Below are 12,012 nucleotides of genomic sequence, written 5' to 3' on the forward strand. Positions count from 1 at the left end.
GTACTATACCAGAATAAGCTGACAATAGATTTAAAAAATATTATTATTTCATGTATTATAAAAAAAAAAAAAAATCTTCATTGGGTATAAATAACCAGCTATAAACAACTTACGCCCATACGTTTCAAAGAATATATTCTTGGTTTATTGTTTTGAGTTTTAAAAACATTTTAAGGAATCTCTCTCTCTCTCTCTTTCTCTCTCTATGAGATTTCATGGTGCTGAATTCTTAGATAAAACAAATCTGCATACTTACAGTCGCAATAAAGAAATGGTGGCAGATAAAAAAAAAAACTTAAGAGTAATTTATATGTAGTGTACTTTATTTTACTTATTTCTATTCTTTATTTTGTCTAAATAGATTTAAAACCACTACCCCCAACTATCTGACGATCAGAAGCATAAATTATTTATATTGTGATAGTAACAATAAAATATTTGGAGCACAGTAAAAGATGCATAAACATTTTATACTGGATTTATAAGGCATACTCTGATATTTTTTATGCATTTTTGCTCACTGGGGTGTAACTAAATTATGTTTCACAAATGATGACAAAATCACTTATGTGTTATATGTACACATGCATCATCAATATCCTCTCTTCGAATTCATTAAATGCAGACATATTGAAAAATATATATGCTTTTGAAGCAGGATGGAAATTCACCCTTTTGTGTTACATGCATAAGAATCATCTCAGAGGATTTTTTAAAATATACAGTTATTATATCGATAGCTTATATATGCTGGTACAAAAGAATATAGTTATAGTATATATGCATGTGTGTATCGATATCGGGTTTCGTCAAAACACTTGCACTTGATGAACCCGCGAACGTGACCTAGATTCTGTTTATCCGAAATGTAGATGATTATCCAGATGCGTTTTTTAATTCCTTTTTTTTTTTTTTAAATTTTCACTTTGCACAGCAAGCTATGTTTTTATTATTTCGTTTGTTTCACAGAGGTCTAGCGTGATATCTTTGCTACATTCTCTTTTAATTTGTTTACAATTTGAGTCATGTCTGTTAACACGCACAACATTATTAAACTTGTCGCAAGAATATCAAAAATAAATAAATAAAATAAATATATATTTAAAAAAATGCTTAAATATAAAATTGTAGGTCTAATAACAGCTTTAAAATAGCAGGCATTGTGGGGGTGGGGGTGGGGTGGGTGTGTTAAGGGCAGTAAAGAAAACAATTTGGCGTGAATTTCTGATAATTAATAATCTGATGGTATCATCCAGTTGGGCTTAAATCATACAAATAATGACAGCATCCCAGAGCATAAAAACTTTTCAGCAACATTCCAAATAGTTTAGAGCCTTTATGACGTCATAACTGACGTATTATTAGTAACGTCATATATAATGGACCTACATGTATTCACAATAAAAAAATGTTTTGCCAGATATTTGTTTTAGAAAATGTTTATTCTTGAGGGTTTTTTTTTCCACAATAAGCGTTTTAAACGAACAATAAATTGCTTTTTTCGCATATTTTGTGAAATTTATAATTTTTTATTGTTGTATGAATTAAATGTTAACGATTGATTCACAAATTAGTGATTATTTGATGCATCAAAATTTAAATATAAAATCAAATTTCATATTGGCCACACCCACGAACAACAACGATAATAAGCATAAAGATTTGTATCGGCAATATTTATATCTATGTTAAGTATAAAAGTTGTTCTTGACTGTGGCCACAACTAACTTTGGAAAAATCTGTCGAAAAATCGGCATTTTTTAACGCTTTTATCACACCATCGCATGTTCCAACCGTCGCACGTGCCTAATGGCGCATTATTTAACAAAATAAGTTACGTATGGAAAATAAGTATGTTATCCTCTAACATTTAATGTATAGGACTCTTGTTGAATCAAAACTTTATTTTTGTGAAAAACACAGGGCCAAATTTGATGGTTCGTGGCTTTAGCTCTTTTCATATCTCGTGACTGGTCATTTTCGAAACTACTTTGTTAAAAATCATTCTGATTATACATACAAATACTCTGAAGTTGATATTTAAAAGATTATGGAGTTCCTCTTTGACAATATATACTAGTATGTAGTCTTTGGAGACAGTGTCTTCCAACAATCTGTTGGAAATCTGTTGGGCACTAGTTGTGCTCCGTTATTAGCCGACTGGCTTCTTTGTTCCTATGAAGCAGAATTCATTCAAAAACTTCTGAGAAGAGGAAAAGTATTGCTGTGGCCTTCAAATCGACATTTTTATAATTTGATTGCTATTTAGATATTAGATTGTTTGATCAATTAACAATAGTTACTTCCATTCATATGTAGACTCAATATACCTTAGTGAACACAAAATAAAAGACACTACAGAGATTGCCACGTTTCGTATTTGGGTGTATTACTGACTATAGACAATAATATCCAACTAGTAACTAAACTGTATGACAAACGGGATGAATTTAGGTTTTCCATCGTCAACTTCCTTTATTTATGTAATATTAGTCCAACATAACCTGCATATGGTTTTTCTTTCTTCCAACTGATTCAATACTGTAACGTTTTTACTATTTACAAATGATTAATAACTGGGTTCGCTTAGGTTTCCTTCCTAAGAATCACGCTTGTAATATAAAATCAAAACAAGCTTCAATAATATTAATGACATTAAAAGAACAACTGACTGAAATTCAATATATATACTTTTTCCTTGGTCCTATCTGGATAGTGATTGTCAGACTAAACAGTAACGAACTATAACAAACGAATCACCTATAATCAAATCAATCAAACATGCCAACCTAACTACATATTTATTAACTGATCCCTGAAGCTGCAGACTGAGTGGTTTAACCAACAATTCTGTTGTTTCCCGACACAGCCTGCAACTACCTAAAAACACCCTATCACAAAGTCACAGAGACACAAGCTAAAGTCACCAAGACACCATAGCTAGTCACCAGGACACTATATTACTTTTGGTTACAGACACAAGCTAAAGTCACCGAGACACTATAGCTAGTCACAAAGACACTAGGGAACTAGGTCCCTGAGTTGAGTGGTCTAACTAACAATTCTGTTGTTTCCCGACACAGCCCAGGAATCCAACCCCAAGTAACTTAACTCCAAAAGTGAGTTACACCAAAAGTAAACGAAGCTAGGTTGATCCCTGTATTTATACTATTTTGCATCTGTTCAATTAGTTCTGATTGATTAATAATTCGAATCATTTGGTTGGCTGAAATATCAACTTTGATTGGCAACATACAAGCTAATTCGATTGGATGAATCAAAACCCATTTCAATTCACTATACTAATTCTCTTTCATTACAATACTTAAGAAAATGCCTAAGTACTGTAATTTTTTAAACTGAGACAATCTACTAAATCCTCCATTGGTATGTAAAAACAAGAAAGTATCTACCTCAAGGACCAATACAAATACTGTCTTATATTTTTATAAAATTGTCTCTTTTTTTATAAATAAAAATAATTCTTTATACTATAACCCTGGCTTATATAAACAGCATGGTCAATGTCTCGACGCACGTGATCAAAAGTCAGAAAGGCTTATAAAGGGCCCAATTTCCCTAAACCTCACATTTTCAGTTATATTTTAAGACAAATCTTTTGACTTTTGTATGCAAGACTTTACAATAAATGTTAATATTTTCATACGTTTATTTAACTATGAAACCATTTATAACATGAACATCATAGAAGAAAGCTAATCTGCATTATCTCGAATTTCAATCGGAAAGAAATTGATATATCTAATTGCATGACGTTATAAATTCAAGGATTGGTCTTGAACCTTACTAATCAATATGATTGAATATCCAATACATTTCCAGTTTTATTGAAGAAATATATATCACCAAAAAGAAAAAATGTAAAATACAAAATATGATATATCAAGAAATTCAAATTTATTTCAATTTCACAAAAAAGTATGTTTATACATAATGCATTCGGGTATTTGCATATATCGATAAGGTACATAAACCCTTTAATACATAATACATGTACATTTATGCTTAGATATTAAGGTCAAATCAAGTATCCATGGTATTCACTGTGGATAAAATTTACAAACAATAAGGGTGTTCTAGAAGCACAAAGGGACCATCCTGATCTGTCACACGTTAACAAAAATATGTTTGACATTTCATGTTTAGAGAGTCCACTCTTGCTATTGATAAGGTTCAATTTGTGTTTTGATACAAAAAGGGGTACGTTGATGATGTTTTTGTATATACAGATTGATTAGAAATACAGCATAGGTATGAATTACCCTAAAATTGGAATTTCGTAGACGCAAATTTAGCGATTTGTCCTTCAAAATCAGTACTTAATTTTAGCCTGAAGTATTTTAGCGATTTTATGATGCATAGAAAAGAAATAACGGAATACAATATAACAATACACTGTAATGCGGAATAGAAATATAATAATAACCTCTAATGCGGTATAAATTGTTAGACTAAGTGATATTTAAATTTAGCGATCTTAACACCCTATCTAGAAAAGCAAAAATTGAATCCTCGCTAAAATTTCTGATTATAAGGAATCGTAAACGGACAGAGCAAGATAGCCATTCAAATACCTTTGCAGAATTTTCAAATCATTATAGAATTCCAACGACAAAACTTTTGAAAGGTATTTGTACTTTTTTCACGAAACTCATCAGTTTGGTACGATTTGAAATAAAAAGCTATAAAGAAATAAAATTAACCAAACCTACTTCTAGCAAGTCTATCTTTTAAATAGTATGACGATGTATATATATTTTAATATTTAAAACAATCCTTTAATTTCTTTCTGAAAAATACTATAAATTGAAAAAAGAAATTATGTGATTCTGCAAGACTGGAAAATTAAAATAACCTCTTCAGTTAAACGGTCCTTTAAAATATATTTCACAATGGAATATTATAATCACACCCAAACCCAGAGTTGAACTCTTGACCTGTGGAATCTGCCTCCTAGCAGTACAGGAACAGCGCGTTAAACTGCTGAGTCATCTAGGCAAGTTGCTTTTGATGTCGATGGAATTCTCGCGGCGTCGCCCTACACTATATAGTCATTGAGAATGGAAATGAGATATAGCTATTTGCACATTAATTTTATTAAAAGATCGTTACCGATACACATTGAAATGAAATCAACTTTATTTTAAAGCATATTTAATTTCAATGACTCAACTGAAATACTAATAAAAATATTAATATACAAAGCAAAGATAAGGATAAGGACATTTCAGTCCCAAGCGAGGTTGACCTCTATTATATTAATAACATGTCATTGTTAATATTTATGTAAATGAAAAAAAAATCATTCCAATACAATAACTTTTAAAAATGACCCAGAAAAAAGGACATCGTTCACAGTTCTTTCATTTATCAATGTTTTAAGGGTTTCTTCAATTTTACTTAGAATTGATTAGTAGTTACTGTAATATTTGACTGAAATGATAATTTTAAAAACATTTAGAGACTGAATGAATAAGTCTTGCTTGTGTTTCCATACATTTAAAATATTGTACAGAGCACTTCCATTCTTCTTTGATTCCAAATATTATATTTAATTGTTTCACGGTCAGAAGGTGCATAACCCGAGCATTTCCGCCTAGGGCTGCATAAAATAAAAGATTCCCCAAGACATCATAAATCTTATACAACATACAAGGATATTCAGAAAGAATGAATTTACACATATCGTAGTTCCCACATAAACATGCAATATCCAGTATATCTTTTCTACAATAAGACACACGATTTGTTGGTACTCCATTTTCAATCAGTATCTTGAGAGTGTTTACATTTCCCCCAGCTGCAGCAAAATATGGAGCGTTCCATCCATCCTCTGTGATCAGATGCAAAATTTCTGGAAATTTTGCTACAATATATTGACACATCTCACTGTGACCGTTGGTACATGCTATATGGAGTATAGTTAATTCGCGTATAGCAGTAAGTCGAGCGGGAAATCCCTTTTCTATAAGAATTTTAAGAATTTTGACATTTCCTCCCATTGCAGAACAATGTGCAGCGTTATGGCTGCACATGTCAACTAAATAAAGCATGTCTGGATACTCCGATAATATATATTTACACATTTCAAGTCGGGCTTTGGAACAGGCAATAGTAAAAATATTCTCTTCTGCATTGGTTATCTCCTCAGCTTGAATTCCCTTTTTTATAAGCAGGCGTAATATTTTCACATTTCCTCCTAAAGCTGCACAATGACCTGCATTCCAGCCTTGATCTGTCTTTCTATGCAACAAGTCCGGATACTCTCCTAAAATATATTGACACATCTCAAACCTTGCACTAGAACATGCTAAGTGGAGTATTGAGTACTTGCTGGGTGTGACATGTGATGCTAATAATCCCATTTCTATAAGGATTTGTAGAATTTTTATATCTCCTCCCTGAGCTGCAAAATGTAAAGCACTCTTTCCATTTTTGTCAACCATGTTCAGCATATCGGGATACATTGATGAAATGTGCTGGCACATTTCATACTGAGCACAAGCACTTGCTATGTGAAGAATAGTCATTTTATCCCCATTGGTCTTGAATGCTTGACATTTTTGCTCTTCAAGTGCAAGTAAAATTTTGACATTGCCTCCAATCGCAGCTGTGTGTACAGCATTTTCTCCTTCATTAGTGATCAAATGCAGCATGTCCGGATATTTTGATATAATGTATTGACACATTTCAAAATGCCCTTTTGAGCATGCTATATGGAGAATACTCTCGTTTGCTTTGGTGGTTTGATCTGCTTGCAATCCCTTTTCTATAATAAGATCTAGAATACTGATATCTCCTCCAAGTGCAGCACAATGTGCTACATTCCATCCATATATATTAACAAAATGGAGCATATCTGGAAAGTTTGATAAAACGTATTGGAAAATTTCAAAATGGGCTTTCACACATGCTATGTGAAGGATATTCATCTTGTTATTTGTAAAATGATTTGGATTTAATCCATTTTGGAGAAGTAGTTGCAGGACATTAAGATGCCCTCCAATTGTGGAGTCATGTGCGGCTGTACTTCCATTTTTGGAAACCTGATGCATCATTCCTGGATGTTCAGATAAAATGTATTGAGCCATTTCAAATCGACCTCTTTCACAAGCTATATGAAGAATAGTGAAACCCTCATCAGTGGTTTGGTCGGTCTGTACCCCTTTTTGTGTGAGTAACTTAAGAATTTTAACATTTCCTCCACGTGCCGCATAATGTGCAGTACTCCAACCACCCTCAGTTTCTAAATGAATTATATCTGGGAACTTGGCTAAAATGTATTGACACATCTCTTCTTGTCTACTTAAACATGCAATGTGTAGTATACTGAGTTTACAATTGGTTGTTCGATTTTCTAACATTCCTCTTTCCAAGAGATATTTTAGACAGTTGACATTCCCGCCCATAGCAGCGTAATGTAATGCATTCCATCCGTTTTCATCTACTAAATGCATCAAGCCTGGGAACGTAGATATAATGTATTTACACATTTCGTATGAGGCAAATATGCATTCTGTAAGAAATAAATCCCTTTTAGGACTGGTATTTTCATTTGTTTTCATGTCAAAATCTAAAATTTGGCGTAGAAAATGAACAAGTACTCCCTTTGCGGCATTATGAGCAAACATCAAATCATCTGCATCGTCAAAATCTAACTATTTTGAAAGAATATATTTTGAAATTTCAGTCTTTGCTTCTAAGGATCTATCATTTAATTGTGAACTAGTAGATTGCTTTGCAAATAATTCTCTTTCTATGAGTAGCCGTAAAATTTCTACATTTTTCTCAAATACGGTAAGATGTGCAGCATTCCATCCCCTCTCATCGACATAAATAATCATGTCTGGAAATTCAGACAAAATATATTTGCATATCTCATACTGGACATTCACACATGAGATATGGAGTATTGTTGATTTAGTATGTGTGCGTTGCTTTGGCTGTAATCCTGCATTTACAAGTAGCTTTAGAATCTCTACATTCCCTCCCATTGCAGCACAATGCCCTGCATTCCATCCATCTTCATCAACTAAATGCAGTAATTCTGGAAAGTTTGATAAAATAAATTGACACATTTTGTAGTGGTTGTTTTCACATGCAATATGACGAATGATCAATTTAGCCGTGGTAGCTGCTTTCACGTGCACTTTGTATTGGATAAGTAACCTCAGAATATTGACATGCCCTCCATTTACTGCAAAATGTGCAGCATTCCAAACTTTCTCGTCAACCATTTCCACCATGTCTGGGAACTTCGTCAAAATGAACTGGCACATTGGTGATCTTCCGTACAAACATGCAAAATGAAGTATAGTCTTATTGTTTCTCGTAGTATGACTTGCTAGAATTCCATTTAACAAAAGCAACCGTAGAATCTTGATATTTCCTCCAAATGCAGCACAATGTGCAAAATTGCATCCATCTTCATCAACAAACAACAGCATTTTTGGATATTCTGCTGAAAGATATTGACACATTTCATATTTGGCATTAATACATGCTAAATAAATTAAATAGTTATCGGTGGTGCTGTTTTCTGAAATATTTTTTCTTAAAATTGATTGTACAATCTTTAGATTTCCTCCTTTTGCAGCATAATGCAATGCATTTAATCCATCCTTATTATATAAATGCAGCATATACGGAAACTTTGTTAAAATGTATTGAAACATTTTGTATTGACCTCTTTCACATGCAAAATGAAGAATATTCATTTTATCAATAGTTTCTTGATCGGATGGCAAACCTTTTTCCAGAAGAAGATTGAAAATTTTGACATTTCCTCCTATTGCAGCATAATGTAAAGCATTCAATCCATCCTTATCACAAAAACACAACAAATCTGGAAACTCGGTTATAATGTATTGACTCATTTCCTGTTTGGCCCCTGCACATGCCAAATGAAGAACAGTCATTTTAGAATTCGTTAAGTGATTCACTGATACTCCCTTTTCCATCAGAAGTTTTAGAATCTTAATACTTCCCCCATAAGCAGCACAATGTGCAGCATTCCATCCATCTTTATTAACTAGAGGCAATAAGTCTGGAAATTCTGAGAGAATGTAATGACACATCTCATACTTAGCATTGTTACATGCTATATGAAGTATACTTAATTCATTGTCTGTGATCGTATTTGCGGATATTCCCTTTTTTATAAGTAGTTGTAAAACTTTCACATTCCCTCCTTTCGCTGCCCAATGAGCTGAATTCCATCCATAACTGTCAACAAAAGGCAGCATTTCGGGATAGTTAAATAAGATAAAGTCACACATTTCCTGTCATGCACTGGCACATGCTAAATGCAGTATATTTTCTTCATCATTGTTTGTTTGTTTAATCTTTGCCCCACTTTCTATAAGCATACGTAGAATATTGACATTTCCTCCCTGTGCAGCAAAATGTGAAGCATTCAGTCCATCTTCAGTCACTCCATGCACCATTTCTAGGAACTCAGTTACAAGGTACTGACACATGTCATAATGAGCATGCATACATGCTATGTGGAGTAAATTCATTTTTGCATTGGTTGTTTGGTTCGCTTGCAACCCTCTTTGTAAAAGTGCCTTAAGAATTCCAGCATTTTCCCCCTCTGTTGCATAATGTGAAGGGTTTAAGCCATCGTTACTGACGAAATAAAGCATTCTTGGAAACTTGGATAAGATATATTGACACTTCTCATAATGGGCTTTCAAACATGCTATATGAAGTATGGTCATTCCATCTATTGTGCATTCAAAAGGTGGTATGGATTTTTCTAGAAGAATCTGTAAAACATTTACATAACCTCCTTCTGCAGCAAAATGTGTAGCATTTTTTCCATCGCCGTCAACTGCAATCCGAGTATCTGGATACGCTTTACATATATAGTCAACAATTTCAAAATTGCCATTTTTACAAGAAAAATGAAATATTTCTACGCTGTAATTGAAATCACATATTTCAAGTTTATTGTTTGATAACGTTTGCATTACTTTTAGCTGTCCATTGTCAATACGAAAAGTAACATCAAAACATCCAGATTTGTTTGTTCGGCTAAGAAATGCGGTCGTTTCGAAAATTTTGTCAATGAAAAATTGCAAATCTGCGCTAGTTGCACATGCTTCCTGTATAGATGTTACAAGTTGTTCTACACGGGACGTTTTTGATAATGCCACTGCAATAGAAAAATCCGTTTTTTGCATAAAAAAAAATAATAATTAGGATATAATTTACCATGATACTAGTAAGAGCTCAAGGTTTTTATCTTTGTTTAATTCTGATTTTTAGGAGGTGTTAATTTCTATTTATTTATTTATAGTTTTTTGTTTATATTTATCTGTTTCTTTTGTAAATTACAGCTATATTTATGATAATGAATTAAATAAAACATTTTAAGATTTAGATTATTACATACCAAGAAGTTTTGATTCTGATTCTTCATCGTTGCTATTTTGTCTGTTTGAATTACAGCAGAACATTTGACAGTCCTAGAATGTTAAAAAATAAAATAATGTCAAAATAAATCAAATTTTAAAGGGCAAAAATGTCAGAATCTTTTTCAACTAAGAAATTATTTTCTCAGTTTCTGTCTTCTTCGTGGTTTATCAATGAGATTTTTACAACAATATCTAGCTAAAACAAAGTTTGAAAAATAAACATTAACTGTATCATTAAAATGTTAATATGAAACCTTTCTTGAAATTTGTTTCACAAATAAGTTTTCAATTAAAGGAAATATTACATGATTCAAAGGAATAATTTTTTTTGTCGATTCCTAAATGTGTCCTAATTCGCGCTAAATCTCGTCGAATTTCCTCTGTTGTTTCTTCCACACCGTGAAGTGATGACAGAACATTATGTCCCATGCTGTCGCTCAACGGGCTTTTCGTGATATTTTCTATTTCTCGTCTAACCTTCATGAGTACATCTTTACCACAACTATTTGCTATGAATTCGATAGAGTCTTTAATTACTAGTTTTTCATTTTCATACGTGGCATTGTCCATATGAGCATTTCTTGAATGAGCAATTGTATTTCTCCTTTCTCTCAGGTTCGAGATATCTTGATTCTCCGCAGGTGTCAATGAAAACAAATTTTGCAAAATGCTGCATAGTAAAGTTGGGTCTAAATCATCTTCAGATACACCCTTTTCTGGTACATACTGACCTAAGCACGGTTTTTTTCTTGTTGCATGTTTTTGAACCTGCAGTGAAGAGCATATCCCACTGATGCTTTGTCAGTTTTGAGGTTCCTTGTGATTGTCCTCCAGTGCATTGGCAACAATTTTTCTTTTCATGAAGATGAAACAATTTGTGTTTGTTGGCCTCCAGGAAAAGATGAAAACTACGCAGGTGTGGTAAGGAAGCACTAAGATAATCTGACTTGACTAAATCAGTGATACAATATGACGTCATAGTAGGCGAGATGACGTCAAGTTTAGAACACAAGTTTTCCTTATGAGTTTGCTATTTAGAAATATAATTTGACTCCTGAAAATGAATAGAAATTTGCAAATATTAACAAAAATAAAATGTTTTTATTTTGTTATGCTGTATCTGTCACTTGAATTATAATCTCCGACCAATGACGTCATAACTGTTCAACAAGTTACTTGAGAATCGATCATGTTGTGTAACGAGAATTTGGCCAAAACGGCATGTAAAAAGATACGTAAAAGGAGGTTTAGAAGCAAATACCGTGAATATTGTGTGTTATCCATGTGAAGTTAAAGTATGTTAAACAGGTATGTTGATTTATTTTCATCGATTATATCCTCTATTGAAGACAGTCAGCTATTTACGTAACCCGGTTGGCCTTTCCTATGTCATTCGTGACAACAATAATGCAAAAGAACAACACTTAGCTGGATATTGAAAAACATAAGATTTGTACATATCGAAAGCTTGTGTTCTATAATACTTGGAAAGTGCTGCTAGAATCGTGAGGTAAACATGGTTTGTAGAAATATCTCGGGTTATATGCATAAAATGCAAAACATCGGGTAA

At 32.8% G+C, this 12,012-nt stretch overlaps 3 protein-coding genes across 3 annotated transcripts; all 3 read right to left on the reverse strand.

Moving 5' to 3' along the window:
- Positions 1-5,431: 5,431 nt before the first annotated feature.
- On the reverse strand, positions 5,432-7,514 carry LOC133195110 (putative ankyrin repeat protein RF_0381). The gene is made up of 2 exons (XM_061330983.1): positions 5,702-7,514; positions 5,432-5,454 (listed from the first exon to the last, which is right to left on the reverse strand). Exons 1-2 carry the CDS (start codon positions 7,512-7,514, stop codon positions 5,432-5,434), a joined length of 1,836 nt encoding a protein of 611 aa, XP_061186967.1.
- A 165-nt stretch (positions 7,515-7,679) lies between these two features.
- On the reverse strand, positions 7,680-9,299 carry LOC133195111 (putative ankyrin repeat protein RF_0381). Its single transcript, XM_061330984.1, has one exon. It carries the CDS (start codon positions 9,297-9,299, stop codon positions 7,680-7,682), a length of 1,620 nt encoding a protein of 539 aa, XP_061186968.1.
- A 1-nt stretch (position 9,300) lies between these two features.
- On the reverse strand, positions 9,301-11,421 carry LOC133195113 (putative ankyrin repeat protein RF_0381). Its single transcript, XM_061330985.1, has 3 exons — positions 11,390-11,421; positions 10,801-11,238; positions 9,301-9,945 (listed from the first exon to the last, which is right to left on the reverse strand). Exons 1-3 carry the CDS (start codon positions 11,419-11,421, stop codon positions 9,306-9,308), a joined length of 1,110 nt encoding a protein of 369 aa, XP_061186969.1. The 3' UTR covers positions 9,301-9,305.
- Between the last annotated feature and the right edge of the window lie 591 nt (positions 11,422-12,012).

This window comes from Saccostrea echinata, unplaced genomic scaffold, assembly GCF_033153115.1.
Source record: "Saccostrea echinata isolate AGI-Se365-2 ecotype Australia unplaced genomic scaffold, CSIRO_AGI_Sech_v1 ptg000029l, whole genome shotgun sequence".
In the NCBI taxonomy this organism is placed as follows: Eukaryota; Metazoa; Mollusca; class Bivalvia; order Ostreida; family Ostreidae; genus Saccostrea; species Saccostrea echinata.